General features: G+C 37.5%; 1 protein-coding gene across 1 annotated transcript in view; it reads left to right on the top strand.

Moving 5' to 3' along the window:
- LOC150088202 (hydroxyacyl-coenzyme A dehydrogenase, mitochondrial-like) overlaps positions 1-17,796 on the top strand; it is a 155,821-nt gene extending 138,025 nt beyond the window's left edge. Inside the window, exons 8-9 of the mRNA XM_090369383.1 lie at positions 9,818-9,934; positions 17,552-17,796. Coding sequence (XP_090225509.1) covers positions 9,818-9,934; positions 17,552-17,676 — 242 coding nt within the window. The 3' untranslated portion in view covers positions 17,677-17,796. The remainder of the gene's footprint in view (positions 1-9,817; positions 9,935-17,551) is intronic.
- The last annotated feature ends 1,074 nt before the right edge of the window (positions 17,797-18,870 follow it).

The following is an 18,870-nucleotide window of genomic DNA, read 5'->3' as shown; positions in this document are numbered from 1 at the left end:
ACCCCAATTCACAAAGGAGGATCAAAGGCTGACACAAGCAATTATAGACCTGTGAGTTTAACTTCTGTTCCAGGAAAATTAATGGAGGCACTAGTTAAAGAAGCACTGCAGGATCATTTAGACAAGACTTCAGTTATAGCTCGGACACAGCATGGTTTTGTTAAGGGGAAGTCTTGCCTGACCAATTTGATTGGATACTATGATGCAGTCACAAAGGAACTGGATGCAGGGAATAACTTTGATATTATATACTTGGATCTTAGAAAGGCTTTTGATACTGTTGCACATGGAAGACTGCTGCACAAATTGGAGCAGTGTGACATTGGAGGCAAATTGCTGCTGTGGATAAAGGGGTGGCTGAGGGGGAGAAGACAGAGAGTGGTAATCAATGGAAACTGCTCATCGTGGACTAATGTTATTAGTGGAGTCCCTCAGGGCTCAGTGTTGGGTCCATTATTGTTTTCTGTATTCATGAATGATATTGATGATGGTATATCAAGCTTAATGTTGAAGTTTGCAGACGATACAAAGGTAGGCAGGGTTCAAGGACACTACTGACACTATGCTGCTGCAACAGGATTTGGAAAGGTTGAGCAGATGGGCTGAGAGGTGGCAAATGAAGTTTAACATTGACAAATGTAAAGTACTACACATGGGAAACAGCAACCCCAGAGCAACGTATCAACTCTGTGGTACTACACTGACAGTGGTAGAGAATGAAAGGGACCTGGTTGTGGTTGTGCAGGCAGATATGAAGTTCTCTGAGCAGTGCAGACGGGCTGCAAGAGTAGCTCATGGAGTATTGTCAATGATATACAGGAATTTTTCCAGCAGGGATAAGGAGGTGATTATTCCATTGTATAAGGCAATGGTCAAGCCATACCTAGAGTACTGTATACAGGTCTGGATGCCTCATTTCAAGAAGGATGTAGAGCTGCTGGAATTAGTACAGAGAAGGGCAACAAGATTAGTGAATGGAACAAAGGGGTGCTCTTACGAAGAAAGGTTTAAGTTTTGCAAATTACAGTGTCTGGAGACTAGGCACCAGCGAGGTGATCTGATAGAGGTGTATAAAGCTTTGAATGGTTTGAGCATGCTCAATGCTGATGGGATTCTTCCTCTAGCTCAGAATAATTACCTGAGAGGGCATAAATTCAAATTGAGGAAAGACAGATGTAGGATAGACGTGCGGAAATTTGCCTTTAGCCAGCGAGTGGTTGGTTGGTGGAACAGACTTCCATCCCTTGTGGTGGAGCTTGATAGCCTAAATAAGTTTAAGGCTCAGCTGGACAGGTATTTTGAACAAACAGAGGGGTGAAGTGGAAGTGGGTTTTTTTTTTTTTTTTTTTTTGGCTGATGCTGCATAAGCTTGCTCTCTTTCATTAGTAGAGGCATTTGCTTTCAAATGCCTCTGCTAATGCTAATGCTAATAGTGATTACCAAAGTATATTATATATAGTGATTTATCAAGTATGTTACAGGCTCAATTATCGATGAGGTATAACTCTCATCCGGTCATGTCCCAGAACCAGAAGATGGCTTTTTCTCTTGTTAAATCAGAATTTGACATTTGCTTCTGTTGGATCCCAAGCCACATTGGGATCTGGGGAAATGAATTAGCCATTTCCCTGGATAATCATTTCCTGTCGGTCCTGCATTAGCATTAGTAGAGGCACATTAGTAGTGATGCAAGACAGCAAGCTTATACAGCATCGGCCAAAAAAAAAAAAAAAAAAAAAAAACCCATTCCCATTTCACTGCTCCATTCATTCCAGATGTTTGTCTAGTTCTGCAGTGAATTTATTTAAGCTATCAACTTCCACAACAACAGATGGAAGTTTGTTCCACCAATCAGCTACCCAATGGCTAAAGGCAAACTTCCACACATCTATTCTACAACTGTCTTTCCTCAGTTTGAACCTATGCCCCCTCAGGTTTGTAAATTGTATCATGCATCTTGAATTTGGCAAAATGTCTTGTCTTCCAGGCAGATCGCCTAATCCGTGAAGGAAGGACAAGACATTTTGGATTTGGCCACCAACTGGGCGACCTTATAACCTAGCCTCTTGAGCTTAATTTGATACTGTTGTAATCGAATTCATAAAACAACTTTGCTTCCTATTTTGCGTTTGAAGACTTAAAAAAAAAAAAAAAAAAAATTCAAATCTTTTTCTGCACATAATGAATGTTTCATGGTAAAGGATGTTTCACGGCCTGGTTTACTTGGGACCATTGCTTCATTTGATAACTCTTCTAGGCAAATAAGGTGTGGGTTGAGGAAGAGATGAATTATTGGAGCATACAAATCCATATTTGATATATTCCTCATTATATTGTCTAAATACTGGCTTTGTCTTTTTCTTTGGACTACTTTGTTTGTTCCGTGAATCTGATGACTTTCACTATCTACAAAAATTAAATTTGGTTAAATATAAACTACTTAATGAAGCAATTTAATAAATATTTTGAATAATTATTTGTTTTTAGATATAAACATTGATTTTTATTTCTATAAGTAAGCAATAACTTATTATATGTACAGGTGATCCCCGCTTAACACTGATAATTCGTTGCAGAAAAACAGAGTGCGAAGTGAATCAGCGTTAAGCAAGCGGCGTATTCTTGTAATGTGATACGTGTATTTGTGAGTCGTGGTGGTATAGACCACCACGACTCACAAATAATAAACGGTAGTGAAAAGACGCCAAATGTTGGTCAAAATATTTAATATTAAAAATCTGTACATATAAAATATTCTCCATTACATACATATATAATTATGTGCTAAGTAACTACTACATTATGTATCAAAATTAAATTTAAAACTCCAATAAAATCGTGAATTTATTAATCCGATGGCCTTGGGCTGTCGATTTTGGTTTGTACTTTGGCCCTCTTCCTAGTAAACTAAAAGGGGTTTTACTTTAAAGTCCCCAGCAGCGTTACCATTCAACCATAAAGTCAACCAGCGCCTCCATAGCCAGGTGGGCAGGAGCAGCAGTGCGTAGCACACACATCTTGATTAGACTGGGGTTCGAGCCTGTGACCACCAAATACAGAGGATGCAGAAAGGTCAGGGAATGACCACTGCATATCCCAGGAGCAATATGGCCTTAGTTGCTAATGCTCCTAAAAAACCAAATAACAACAACATCAGGTTTATAATCTGAGCAAGAGGAAAAATCCCATCAGCATTGAGCCTGCTCAACCCATTCAAAGCCTTATACACCTCAATCATATCACTTCGCAGGTGTCTAATCTCCAGAAGCTGCAACTTACAGAACTTAAGCGTTACTACTTTGTACTTTGGTTTGGTATGTACAATCACATTTTTGGTTGGCAGTTGAGGTGAGCGGACGTGCTTCATCAGGGCTCCTCAGTTAAGTGGATCGGATTACTGTTGATTTAGTGCTTTTAAATATTTGATTTATTTAGATATTGTTGGATTATTTTGTTATAGGTTTTCCTGTAACAGTTCGATTTTAATAATATTATAGATATAATTTTTAAAGTTAATTTTCATTGATATTTGGCTAATTTTATGATAGTAGTTATGAGATCTGCCTTAAACACGTCACAGGGTATCGTGACTCACACAGAAATAGCCGATGGCGATTTACGGGTGAGTAATGATTTAATCCGTTGCGGAACCTGGGGATTCTTTTCTTTGTGATCGATGTAAGGAGTGCACCGATCTTAAATTACAGTTTGGTGCACTGATGGAACAGTTTGAGTCCCTGAAAAAACGGGCGCTTGCTCTTGAGAATAATGTATCTGGGAGCTCGTCAGGGGCTCAACACTCCAGCAATGTACCAAGTGATGCACACCCGATTCGGGCCTCAAAACAGAAAGACCAAATGCAAACTACTCTGGTTAAAAAGGACATTGTTTTATTAGGAGATTCCACAGGGAAACGGGGAATATTTTTTGTAATAAGGATAGGTGGAGTAGAACCAGGGTATGTCTATTAATGATGTCACCAATAGATTGTCAGATTTTAAGGGGGGTAAAGAGAATATTATTATTCATGTGGGGACAAATGACATTAAACATACACGATCTGACGATTTGTTGAAAAATACAGGACTATGCTGAGGAAATGTCGCGAGCTAGGCCACAACGTCTATGTGTCTGAGGTGCCTCCGTAGTCAGGTGGGAAGGAGCAGCAGTGCGTAGCACACGCTTCTTGATTAGACCGGGGTTCGAGCCCGTCACCACCAAATACGGAGGATGCGGAAAGGTAAGGGAATGACCACTGCATATTCCCGGAGCAATATGGACTTAGTTGCTAATGCTCCTAAAAACCAAATAACAAACAAACTATATGTCTGCAATTCTGCCCAGCCACGATAGGAGGGATTATATGTTAAAAGCCTTGTGGATTAACTCAAGATTAAAGGACTTTGCAAAGCTTTAGGGGGGAAATTTCTATCAGCATGGCCCACACTTTTAGGTAGAAGGAATTTGTTTTGTAGAGATGGGATACACTTAAACAAAGGTGGTGCAAAATTTTTTTCCAGTATTATTGAGGATACCTTAAAGGTTCAGAGAAACTGCTAGTTAGGGGTGTTGTGGGTAATACTGACATGCGTTTATCTGATAATATTGGTCAAAGTAACTCTTGCACATACCTCAAGAGTTCTTATCTGTTAGCTCAACTGGACATATTATCTAGATGTTCTGGGGGCAGAAACGTTTCAAGTGAGCGGGTAGCTAATGCCAGGGAAGCGAGCCTAAAAAACTTCAAGGGATGTGTTAGGGTTGTTAAACATACAAGTACAGTAAGTCTTAATTGTTTATATAGTAATGTTAGAAGTGTCGTCAACCCCTGCTTAATGCTGATAATTCGTTACGGTAAAACAGAGCGCGAAGTGAATCAGCATTAAGTGAGCGGCGTATTCTTGTAATGTAATACGTGTATTTGTGAGTCGTGGTCTATACCATCACGACTCACAAATAATAATAAGTGTCGTCAATAAAATGAGCGAATTCAAACTGCTGGTTAAAACAAGTAACGTGGATATAATAGGGTTTACGGGGACGTGGTGCCACCAGGAAATTGGGGATGATGAATTTCAGTACGGCTAGTATAATGTATTTAGGAAGGATAGGGTAGATAGAAGAGGGGTGGTGGGGTAATGCTTCTTCTCAGAAGCAGCCTGAGTGCGACGATAGCTTTCCCGGATTCAGATGTTTCACATGCTAATATAGAATCTGTATGGCGTGAGATAGTTGGAAACAAAGGTATAATGCGAGTAGGAGTAATCTACAGACCAGGTGATTGTGAAGATTACGACGAAAGCCTCTACATGCAAATGGAATGGGCAAGTAAGCGTCAATGTCTTATTATGGGTGATTTCAATTTGCCTCTAATTGATTGGAGTAAATGGGAAGGAAACTCGACATGGGGAACAAAATTTTTAAATCAACTAGATGACTGTTATTTGTATCAACATGTCAGGGAAAGTAATAGAGAAAAGAATATCCTAGACCTCATCATCACCCATGAATCAGATGACATAACAGGGCTGACAATAGAGGAACCAGTAGCAGGAAGTGATCACGGAGTTCTCTACAGTGGATGATGATGATGAGAGAGGTAGCAGTAGTAAAAGGCAAAGGAATCGGTTTTAATTTCATAAAAGGAAATTACAATGCCTTAAGGTACTACATGGCCTCTATTAACTGGGTAGATATTGCACAGAGAATGAATACATTTGAACTGTGGTATGCTTTTAAAACATTAATCACAGATGCCTTGAATGCATATTTACCATTAAAAAAATACTCCCCGAGGAGGGTTCCAAGTTGGATGAATAGTGAAGTTGCCACATTACTTGAGCAGAAAAAGGTGGCATGGAAAGGTTACAGAGCAATAAAAAGTACTGAAGCCTATAACAGCTACAAGATGATCTGTAATAGAGCCACGGAAAAGGTTCGACAGGCAAAGGCAGTTTATGAGAAATCACCAGCAAACAGAGCAAAGAGGGGGGATAAGGAATTCTTCACATATATAAATGGCAAGAAGAGCAGGACAAACCAGATCGGACCTTTGCGTAAGGGAAAGGGGATAGTATTAAATACACCAGCTGCCATTGCAGATGAACTCAACAGTTATTTTGCATCAATATTTACAAATGAAAAACCTTTTGTGGCAATGGGAAATTGTGGGAGCGAAGCTGAAAAATATGTAATTAATGATATTGAAATTTCGCAAGATTATTTGATGAAAAACCTTTCGAGCCTACAGCCAGTAAGGCTCCTGGAGTTGATGGAATATACCCTATAATCTTAAGGTAGGCGGCAAGTGAGTGCATTGAACCATTGAGGCTAATTATGCGAGCATCACTAGACTCTGTGGAGATTCCCTTGGATTAGAAAAGTGCCAATGTATCTCCCATACATAAGGGTGGCTCTAAGAGTGAAGTGGGAAATTATCGACCATTCAATCTGACTTCGGTTGTAGGGAAAATCATGGAGGCAATGATCAAGAGTGGAATTCAGGATCATTTGGATCGAATTGAAATTCTCAAGGATACTCAGCATTGTTTTGTAAAGGGAAAATCATGTTTAACAAATCTAGTTCGCTATTTTGAAAGGGTCACTCACAAGCTGGATTTAGGGAATAATTTCGACATTGTTTATTTAGATTTCAGCAAAGCTTTTGACTCAGTCCCACATGAGCGGTTGCTTTATAAGCTGGAACAGGTTGGAATCACTGGGAAAATCCTTAGATGGATAGCAGGATGGCTTCAGGGCAGGAGGCAGAGGGTTGTGATAAATGGCTATTCCTCAGATTGGGTTGATGTAAGAAGTGGAGTTCCCCAAGGATCAGTATTAGGACCACTGTTGTTTTTAATTTTCATAAACGACATTGATGAAGGGATAGAGGGCGTGATGTCTAAATTTGCAGATGATGTTAAAATTGGTAGAGTAGTTAATGATCACTGCCAAGCTGAGCTTCTTCAGAGAGACCTAGATAGACTTCAGGAATGGTCAGAAAAATGGCAGCTATGCTTTAATCCAACAAAGTGTAAGGTATTACACCTGGGAAACAGTAATCCCAAAATAACTAATTCACTTGGTGGAGTTCAACTAAACCCAGTACTGGAGGAAAGGGACTTGGGTGTTATGATACGGTCAGACATGAAATTCTCTGAGCATTGTAAACAGGTTGCAAGGAAGGCCCATGGTGTCTTATCGATGATCTATCGAACTTTTGCAAGTAGAGACAGGGACGTGATAATCCCATTATATAAGACTTTTGTTAGACCACACTTAGAATACTGTGCTCAAGTATGGAGACCGCACCTAAAGAAAGACATCGAGCTTCTTGAAAGGGTGCAGAGACGGGTAACTCGCCTGGTGAGAACGACAAAAGGGCGTCCTTATGAAGAAAGACTTCGAATATGTGGGTTGCAGAGTTTGGAAACTAGACACCTTAGAGGAGATTTGATTGAGGTGTTTAAGGCTCTGAGAGGTATCAGTAAAATGAATGAGGATGAGATTTTCAAGATTATAAATGATGCTAGAACTAGGGGACATAAATTCAAGTTACGGGGGGAAATGTTTAGATTGGACTATAGGAAGTTTTATTTTAGCCAGCGAGTTATAAATTATTGGAATAAGTTGCCTACATGGGTGGTAGAAGCTGACAGTTTGGGGAAATTCAAAGGTCATCTGGATAGTACCTTCGGGTCAGGGAAGCGCATAGGATGATAGGTTTAATTTCCTTTTCTTTTATTAATTATTATTATTTATTTATTTATTATTATTTTTTTTATCATTGTTTTATTCGGTTTTTTTTTGGCTGGTGCAGCATAAGCCATAGGCTTTCTTGCACCATGCGGCCATTACTAATACTAATACTTTCTTCATAATAGCATCCCTTTGTTTCCTTCACCAGTCTTGTTGCCCTTCTCTGTACTCATTCTAGCCATTCTATATCCTTCCTAAAATGGGGCAGCCATACCTTATTATTATTCTTACTATTACTAGCCATATAGTTCAAGGAAGCCTGAGGCTTATGCTGCACCAGCTAAAATAAATTTCTGAGTTAACTTGAGAGAGAGAGAGAGAGAGAGAGAGAGAGAGAGAGAGAAAAGGGAATCACCAAGAAAGATAAGAATGATGATAATCCAGCTCAGGACCCTGGGTGTGCCAAGCCCATACTCACCAGATGTGAGCCCCTGGGCTGTACACAGTACTCTAGGTGTGGCCTGACCATTGCCTTATATAAGGGGATAATCACCTCCTTATCCCTGCTCGCAAAATTCCTGTATATCATTGATGAGACCCCATGACCTACTCTGGCAGCCTGTTTGCACTGCTCAGAAAACTTCATATCTGACTGCACAATTACCCCCAGGTCTCTTTCATTCTCCACTACCCTGAGTGTAACACCACATGGTACATTTTTCTGAGGTTACTGCTACCCATATGCAGTATTTTGCATTTGTCAATGTTAAACTTCAGTTGCCACTTCTCAGCCCATCTAACCAACTTTTCCAGATCCTGTTGCAGGTGCATGCTATCATTACTGTTATTAACAACCCTGCCAACCTTTGTATCATCTGCAGACTTTGACATTAAGCTTGATATACCTTCATCAATATCATTGATAAATATACACTGATACATGGGCCCAACAGCGAACACTGAGAGACACCACTAATAACATTAGTCCATGTAGAGCAGTACCCATTTATCACCACTCTCTGTGTTCTTCCACTCAACCATCCTTTTATCCATTGTAGCAACTTGCCCTTAATGCCATACTGCTCCTATTTCTACAGTAGTCTTCCATGTGCAACAGTATCAAAAGCTTTCCTGAAATACAAGTATATGATATCAAAATTATTTTTGACATTCAGTTCCTTTGTGACCACATCATAGTATCCAATCAAATTGGTCAGACAAGACCTCCCTTTAATAAACCCATGCTGTGTCTTAACTATTACTGCAGTCTTGTCTAGATGATCCTGCAATGCTTCTTTAACCAGTGACTCCATTATTTTTCCCGGAAAACAAATTAAACTAACAGGTTTATAGTTACTTGTGTCACCTTTTGAACCCCCTTTGTGAATTGGTGATACATTTGCACACCTCCAGTCCATGGGGACCTCCACTGAGTCCAAGGAAGCTCTCATAATTATGGCAAATTTATTTGGAGTTATCTAAGAAGTGCAGACTGGAAGCTAAGATAGATTATGGGTTTTTCTCAGTGATATACAGGAGCTTTAACATTAGAGACAAAAGGTGATTATTCCATTGTATATAGCAATGGACGGGTCACACCTTGAATACTACAGTTCAGCCCAGATAGAATTTTAAATCATTTCAACTTTTCTGGTTTTCAGATACTGTATAATATTGAAATCATGCAGATACTGTATAATACAATATCTTCATGACTTGATCGAGGCCAATTAATTCTTAAAACATTAAATTCTTAAAACAGTAAACTAATCAGAGAGCATCTTTATTCTTTTTTGGGCAATATATACACACACACACAGTATAAGTAATGTAATTTTTAAAAAAAAAGGAAAAAAAAAAAACAATAATTGCAGAAAAGATGTGCAAAAATTTGCTGTTAGCCAAAGAGTAATTGACTGTTGGAATAAACTCCCACCTAGTCATGTGGTAGAATGCATTTATGTATTTAGCACTGTATTCACTTATTTATTTATTTGTTTGCTGATGCTATTTTTAGCTTTTTTCCTTTCATTATTTTGCCAATACTAATACTAATTATCATGAATATGAAAAAAGATATTAAAGATCCACTTACAACCTTACATGTATATTTATTCAGGCGATGCTACTGCTAAAGATATTGACCTAGCAATGAAGCTTGGTGCTGGTTATCCAATGGGGCCTCTTGAACTGAGTGATTATGTGGGTTTAGATCTACAGAAGTTTATTCTTGATGGTAAGTGAAATTAACTTTCAGAAACTAGATTATATATATACACGAGGGGGGTATCAAAAGGTTCATACCCTTACCTAGAAATCATAGTCCCTAGAAAGATGAAACTTCACAGGAACTTTAATCATTTTCTGTGTACTCTCCATGTATAGTAACAAATTTTTTCCATCTGGATCAGTTATTTAATGCCTTGATCATAGAAGTCTGCACTTTTTGCCTGAAACCACAATTCCACTTCATTGATGACTTCCTTGTATCGCCTGTAATATCGGAGATCTATCTCTCAATGATTGAATGTATACATTTGATGCCTTTTCTACCCCGTATCAAATACTATGATGTTCTAGTCATTACCGATAGTAGCACTATCCAAGACATTTTACATTCGTTTAATAATATTCATTCTAGACTCAAATTTACATTGGAGAGGGAGGATATGGAAACTAAGTCATTAAACTTTCTAAATTTCACACTTACTCGGGACGCGAATAAAATCCAATTTAACATCTATCGTAAACTTAGAAACACCGGTATGCTTCTGCATTATAACAGCTATCACCCGTTCACCTACAAAAGATTGATTATCTTTAATCAATTTTCCAATGCTTATAAATATTCAATGACGGAATCTGCTTTGGGCTCAAAAATACAGATATTAACCAGCAGATTCTAAAACAGGGGTTACCCTCTTGCTACAATGAACTGAATTAGGATACAAGCTAAGGATAGAATACAAAAAATACACCAACCAACAATAGTAATATCAAAAAAAAAATACTTTATTTCTGTACCATATGTTGAACAGTGGCACAAACAACTTAACAGATTCTTTTAAGATACCGAATTTAGAATTGTAGCCAGGCGAATAGGGAAATTACACACTTACTGAACAATTGCTCAGTCCTTTCCTCATTCGCAACACACATAAATGACCTGGTATACAACATTTCGTCTTATCCTCGTCTTATCAGGGTTCTATGCGGTTTCCTCTAAATTTTCGTGTTAATCAACATGCGGCCTCTATTCGTGCTTATACGAGACTATTAATTGCAGAAACTGTCGAAATTAATTATGTGAGAATCTGTTAATGTTCGCTGGCCATATCTAATCTCCGACTCATAGTCCTTTATGCGCAAAGACAAATAATCCCTGTTTAAGTTCCATGCTCACCCCTTCGGTAATTTTCATTCCTGTGATCATGACATATGGTCAAAAAGCATTGTCAGCTTTAGGAAGGAAAATCGTTTTGCAATTTTTTTCGTTAAATTAATTTTTAAGTGCATTAAATTGATTTTTAATTGTGTTATTTGATTTTTAATTATTGTTAATTATTTCTTACTGTAATGTAAGATTTTTGATTTTTGATTTGTTTTCGTTTTAATTTCTGGAGAGTATCATACGAACGTGTTCTACGTATCATATTGAGGTAAACTTCACTTATTCCTTTTCAAATATTAAATATGAATAAATGATTAAGGATTAGACTATATGAAACCTGTAGGGAAAATTGTGACTGAAATATAGTATTAACAGTGAACATAAGTAATATGTTGGTTGGTAGTGTTTCTCTTCTTCTGGATTTTTTTTTTTTTGGCTGATGCTTATAAAAGTTTGCTTTCATTCATGATTTGCCACCACTACCTCCACTACTACCACTAATAATAATAAAAATAAGAAGACCAATCCCCAGCAGAAGAGGAATCTTCTAAGTAGATGCCCACCCTGAGTCTACTATGGTTCTGTCTAGCACTCAACCCACTGTCCACAATGCTGAACAACAAAAAATCGAGATTTGCCATTAAAGGAAGGAGAAAAACCTGCACCCTCTCTCTCTCTCACCTAGTGTACATAGATAATATCAAACTCTATGTGGCAACTGATAATCAACTTTAACAGCTACTGTGGATCACTAAAGGGTTCAGCACTGACATCATGATGCAATTTAGCCTAGACAAATGCGAGACCCAAGGATTGTATCAGGGAAATCCAATCAGCCAAAACTACCAGCTGAAGGTGAGTGAAGAGATTGAAGTCAGGGAATGATGCACACTCTACAGCTAGAACAAAAAGAGATCAAGGCTGACCTCACTGAGAAATACCATTTATTAAAGCTGAACAAGCATTATTAAATATTAAAGCTTAAACCTCATGTCTTACATTATTCTTAAATTTTTATGAAAAAATGTTGGTAAAAAGATATAAATTTATTATGGTAGTTTTTGTTTTGGGAAAATTTTTATGCATCAACTGTTTTAGTCAGAGTGTGCTGGTTCATATGGTTTATTGTGTATTATGTTTATACAGATGTATGATCACAGGGTTTTAAATCTATCCTCCAAATATAAACAGCCCCTTGAGAGTAACTTGAATTATACGTATATATTACTTTATTTTAGCATTAAACATTGGTACGTGTTTTGCTGTAAATGTGATAGAGACTTTTTATGGTGATTTTTGGAATCAATGTGTTTATTTCCTCCAGAATCACATTTTCATTGCAGAGATTTGACAAAAAATACTTTTTGTTGTCTAGTGTTATTAGACATACTGTGGGATATCGTGGAATTCCCACAATATGTCTAAAACGTTTTGCAATGGCTCTTGTTGAACAATTGAGAAAAATTCTTCTGTTATCTTATTAGCATCGTAAATTCACTTTTGTTAGTGGCTACACTTAGCTGCATTCCTGATTAGTTTTACATGACTTCTTTAACCACTGACTCTGCTATTTTTCCCTGTAGTAGTAGTAGTACAGGCAAGTCATGCAAGAAAGCAAGTTTATGTAGCATCAGCCAAAAAAAAAAAAAAAAAACATTTTACACATCCATTCCCTCTAAGCATTTGTCCAGTTCCTCCTTGAATTTAAGCTATCAACTTAATCTGAGCAAGAGGAAGAATCCCATCAGAATTTAGCTTGCTCAACCCATTCAAGGCGTTATACACCTCAATCAGATCACCTCGCAGGTGCCTATTTTCCAGGTGCTGCAATTTGCAAAACTTAAGCCTCTCCTGGTGAGAGAATCCCTTAATTCCCCTCACCAGTCTTGTTGCCCTTCTCTGTACTGACTCAAGCAACTCTACATTCTTCCTAAAATGAATCCTCCAGACCTGTACACAGTACTGAATGCATGGCCTGACCATTGCCTTATACACATGGATAATCACCTCCTTTTCCCTACTAGGAAAATTCCTGTATATCATTGACAATATCCTATGACCTGCTTTGGCAGCCTGTCTGCACTGCTGAGAAAACTTCATATCTGACTGCACAATTACTCCCAGATCTTTTTCATTTTCTACCACCCTAAGTGTAGTACCACACAGTTGATGTGTTACTCTGTGGTTACTTCTACCCATATGCAATACTTTGCATTTGTCAATGTTAAACATCAGTTGTCACTTCTCATCCCATCTGCTCAACTTTTCTAGATCCTGTTGCAGTAGCATATTGTCATTACTTTCATTAACAACCCTGTCAATCTTTGTATCATCTGCAAATTTCGATATTAAGCCTGATATATCTTCATCAGTATCATTGATAAATATACAAAACAACAATGGGCCCAACACCGATTTCACTCCACTAATATCATTAGTCCATAAAGAGCAGCGTCCATTGATTACCACTCTCTGTCTTCTCCCACTCAACCACCCTTTTATCCATTGTAGTAACTTGCCCTTAATACCACTTAACTCCAATTTGTACGGTAGTCTTCTGTAATTACCGATGTTCCCTTTCTGAATTGTGGATATTTGCACACATCTCTAGCTCATAGAGACCTCCCCTGAATCCAAGGATGCTCTCATAATCATGGCTAAAGTTTTGCTTACTTGTATTTCTCTAGCTGCCTTTCTTAAAACAGTTGGATAGAACCCACCACCCCAGGTGATTTTTTAATGTGTAGCTTAAACAATTTCTCTTCCACTCCCTCTCAGTTAGCACAAACTCCTGTAGCTCCCTGTTAGAATTTAATACACTTATGGAATTTGAAACCTAAAAATTCCGCATGTGTGAATGTAAGATGCAAAAATATAAGACTGTTAAATAACAAGGCTGCATGCAGCCACTACACACCAAGAGCCACCTGTGAAACAAAAGCACAGCAGTTGACTTTGAATCTTTTCTTAGTTGCCTGCCAAGTCATGTTCTAACATGCTCATTTGCTTTTCAACATTTCCTTAATAATACAATACAATATAATATAAAAAAACCGTAATACAATATAGTACCTTAATTTCCTTAATACAGCTAAACATAGAAAAGGCACCACCCCAGGTGCCTTTTTTATGTTTAGCTTCAACAATTTCTCTTCCACTCTCAGTTATCACAAAATCCTTTAGCTCCCTGTTAGAATTTGATACATTTCTAGCATTTGAAAGGAAAAAATATCATGTGTGAATGTAGACGCAAAATACAAGGTGTGACTATTAAATAACAAGACTGCACATGCAGCCACTACACACCAAGAGCCACCTGTGAAAAAAAGTTTCAGCAGTTGATCTTGAACCATTTCTAGTTGTCTGCCAAGTTATATTCCAACACACTCATTTGCTTTTCAGTGAAACAGATTTTCATTACCATGTGCTTTTGCCGTTTGCTAGAAAAATGACAGAAAAAAGAATCGAACAAAGAACAAATCAACCTCAAATTTTTAACAATACTAAAGAAAATACCAACTGAAAGTTATTAGTTGTTACGTCAAGAACTCACATGTTCAAATAGCATAAAAGATTTTTAGAAGGAAGAGACAATGTGGAAGGCAATGAACAACCATGCTGTCAGGTATCCATGAAAATTGATGAAAATGTGGACTGGGTAATGACATTAATTAGAAGTGACCATCATTTAAGCATTAGAATGGTTGCATCAGAACTCATTATAGACAAATTTTAACTGAAAATTTAGTCATGTGAAAAGTGTGTGCTAAGATGGTACCAAAAATTTTTAATGAAGTTCAAAGGAGAAGACTCCACGTTTGTGAAGATGTTTTTAAAAAAATTGAAGATCCAGACTTTGTGAGTACTGTAATTATTTGCGATGAAAGTTGGCTGTTCTAGTACAACCCAGAAACTAAAAAACAGTCAGTGTAATGGAAGACAAAACAGTTGCCCAGACCAAAAAAAAAGCAAGAATGTCAAAATCAAAAATGAAAACCATGCTTCTTGTTTTCTTCAATATTAAAGGAACTATTCTGGCTGAATATGTTTCACCAAAGCACACTCTCAACCAAACATACTACATTGAAGTTCTGACAAAATTCAAAAAATTCAAGAATTTTTTGAAAAAATTCAAAGGAATAGAGCTGAATTGTGAAGGGATTGTTGGATGCTCCATCAAGACAGTTCTCCAACATACAACATGCTCTCTGTTTGTAATTTTCTTGCCAAAAGACAAATCCCTGTGTGTGTGAATAAACCCCTACTCTTCAGACCTGGCCTCGTGTGACTTTTTTCCTCTTCCCTAAAGTGAAAAAGTGTACTTGAGGGAACCCATTTTTTGTTCATTGAAGACATTCAGAAAGCAATGACCGAAGTGTTAAAAGGGCTCACAGAAGATGACTTCTAGAAATGTTTCTGTGCTTGAAAGAAAAGTATGGAACAGTGTGTGCAAAGCAATTGTTTTGAAGGGATAACTTGAAAGGTACAAAATATTTCATTAAATTTATTTTATTGCAACCGTCTCATTATTTACTAGCCACAGCTTATATCTATACAGTTTGTCAGCAATCTGAACAGAATCACCAACAGTTAACATTCATGTCAGGTGTATGTGATTCATTCATTCCCTTATAATTCATTCTTGTCAGGTGAATGTGATTCATCCCATTCCTTTTAGTGTTTACATGGGCGCCTCCGTAGCCAGGTGGGAAGGAAAAGTAGTGCGCATCGCACGCTTCTTGATTAGACCGGGGTTCGAGCCCATCACCACCAAATACGGAGGATGTGGAAAGGTCAGGGAATGATCACCGCATATCCCGGAGCAGTATGGCCTTAGTTGCTAATGCTCCTAAAAACCAAATAACTAACTAACTAGTGTTTACATAAGTAAAGAATCTTTACTACTTTTCTTTGGATTCTCTGCCAGAGACTTCTCATAAATCTGCCTTTGCTTGCCTAACCTCCTTTGTGACTTGATTGCAGACTGGTTTATATGTACTATATGTTTCTGTACATGACCTAAAAATTTATATGCATCTCATGCATTTTTCTTCTCTGTCACAAGTCTCATCAGTTATCTGACATCCAGTAAGAGTTTATGCCTTGAACAGCAGTACTGTACTGCACAGTTGGTATGTTACTCTGGGATTACTGCTCTCACATGCAGTACTTTGCATCTGTCAATGTTAAAATTCAGTTGCCACCTCTCAGCCCATCTGCACAACTTTTCTAGATCCTGTTGCAGTAGCGTACCATCATTACTATCATTAACCACCCTGCTAACCTTTGTATCATCTGCAAACTTGGACATTAAGCCTGATATACCTCCATCAATGATAAATATAGAAAACAATAATGGTCCCAACACCGAACCCTGGGGAACTCCACCTCTTGGTATAAAAAGTGTAGTAGCTTCTATGATTACATCCCTGAGTGCTGGCGCATTATAGCCTTAGTAGCTAATGCACCAATAAAATCAAAATCAACCAAACCAACCCTGAGTGCTTCCAATTTGGAATTTGCTGTTGCTAATTCATCAGTTTGTCCCATTGCATAGAGTTTCAAAACTGTCTGAGATCACTGTAGTCAGCTTTACAAAAGCAAAAGCCCTTCCCTTTACCCTTGACAGTAGTTAAATTTTAAAGTAAATCCTACATCAATACACTTCTGATCTAAACTGCATAGTGGTTCTTTTATCTGCAGTTTTTAATGCACAAAGAGTCACTGAAAAAGTCCCCATTTTTTCTACATGCCGATGTAGAAAACAGTCATCATATAAATTCAAAGAAGTCTTGCTGTTGTGTGAGTGACCAATCCACAGGTTCCAGTCAATATTCTGAAAAATCAAAATCACCATTATAAGACATTTCAATAAACTGGCCCACTGTATTTGTTTTATAGTTGTCTTTATACCCTGTTGTCTGTATACAATTCATGAAATGATCAGTTAATGTCTGAGAATGGTGACTTTATGTTATGCAGTTTGTTAGACATTATTCAAATATGTTTATATTTGAATAAAATATAAAATAAATAACAAACATAGTGTTTGTTAGTCATTATTCAAATATGTTTATTCTGATGATGGTTTTTCTCTGTAGATATTTGAAGCAGAATCAGTTAATTTTGTCCATTTGATATAAACTTTATTATTTTTAATTGTAATTTTAGCAATGATATTATATAGAGTTTTAGGAATTATGTTATACACAGCAGTGGTTTCCACACTTTCCATTGGTTCCATAAAACCTTCCATTATAAGCATTTCATATATTATTTACTGTTTGTGTCTGCTATTTTTGAAATATAACAATACCTAATGTACTTTTTTCCCTTATTTCTTGGACTGGCAGAATTTAAATGAGACTGATAACAAACTGTGGATAAGTGATTGGAAACCACTGACATAAATTTTTATTGGATTATGAAGCTCATTTTACTTTCTTTGAATTATTTAATTAGGCTGGCATAAGCGATTTCCTGATAATCCACTTTTCAAGCCAATTCCATTTCTTGATAAATTGATATTTGAGGGCAAACTTGGAAAGAAGACTGGAGAAGGATTTTATAAATATGATAAAAAATAATGGTTTTTAGACTTTATTAGGAATTTATGTTATATCACTAAAAAATAATGACTATTCAGTTTGTACTTTTTGTTTTCAAATTATATTTTTGTACTAATGTCAATAAATTACTAAATTTAAGTATCTGTTAGAAAATAATATTATACAAGCTTTTCTCTAACACCATACAACGGTACAAGTTAACCTCTTTTCAAAAGGGAAATATTTCAATCTTAGAACATAAAAAAAATTTCGATCGATTATGTATGTGTGATACAGATTATAACAAATGTTCTCTTTTATATTCCACTGACCGGAGATTATACTATACAAAATTAAACTATATAGTACTATTTTTTTTTATTGAAATGCACAATAATAATAATAATGAAACCGTAAAATACCACCAGAGACTCAGAAACCCTGCTTAAAGCAAAACTGAATGGAGGGAACACAGTTAAAACCATAAACACCTATGCAGTCCATATGCTAACATACTCCTTCGGGATCATAGATTTGACTAAGGCTGAGATGGAGGACATCATGAGAAAGTCAGAGACAATGATGACCAAGACCATCCGATGTCAGCTGTGGAGAGACTGACAATAGCTTGGGAAGAGGGAGGAAGGGGCCTGACAGACCTCATCAAGCAACAGAAAACAGTAATAGCTAACCTGAAGGATTACTTCCAGAAAAATGTAGCAGCATTCTACCAGGACATAAGGAATACAGACAAGCAGTATACCCCACTCAACCTAAGTGAGGTGTCCCCTCCTGCCAAGATGGCTAGACAGGCCAACAAGATACTCCATGGCAGACACTACAATGACCTCCATCAAGACCACATAAATAAAATTGCTTCCAATGCATGGCTCATGAGTAGGATGTTCTCCCCTGAGACTGAAGGATTCATGCTCACCATCCAAGATCAGAAATAAACACCAGAAACTACAGAAAATACACCGCCAAAGAGCCCGTGCATCAGATGACACATTCAACAATGCCACCTGACCTCAGAAATGATTCACACATCACTGCGGGATGCAAGGTGATCACTCAGACTGAGTACACTCTTAGACATGACCAGGTAGCCAGGATAATACGTCAGAAGCTACCGAGGAAATACCAGTTGATTACAGAAAGTGGGCCATTCTACAAGTACAAACCCCCAGGCAGTACTATAGACCCCAACCCACAAGCTGTACTGGGACTGTG

This window comes from Mastigoproctus giganteus, chromosome 3 (assembly GCF_048544385.1).
Source record: "Mastigoproctus giganteus isolate SK-2022 chromosome 3, ASM4854438v1, whole genome shotgun sequence".
Lineage (NCBI taxonomy): Eukaryota > Metazoa > Arthropoda > Arachnida > Uropygi > Thelyphonidae > Mastigoproctus > Mastigoproctus giganteus.
This window is presented reverse-complemented; position numbering and strand designations above follow the sequence as displayed.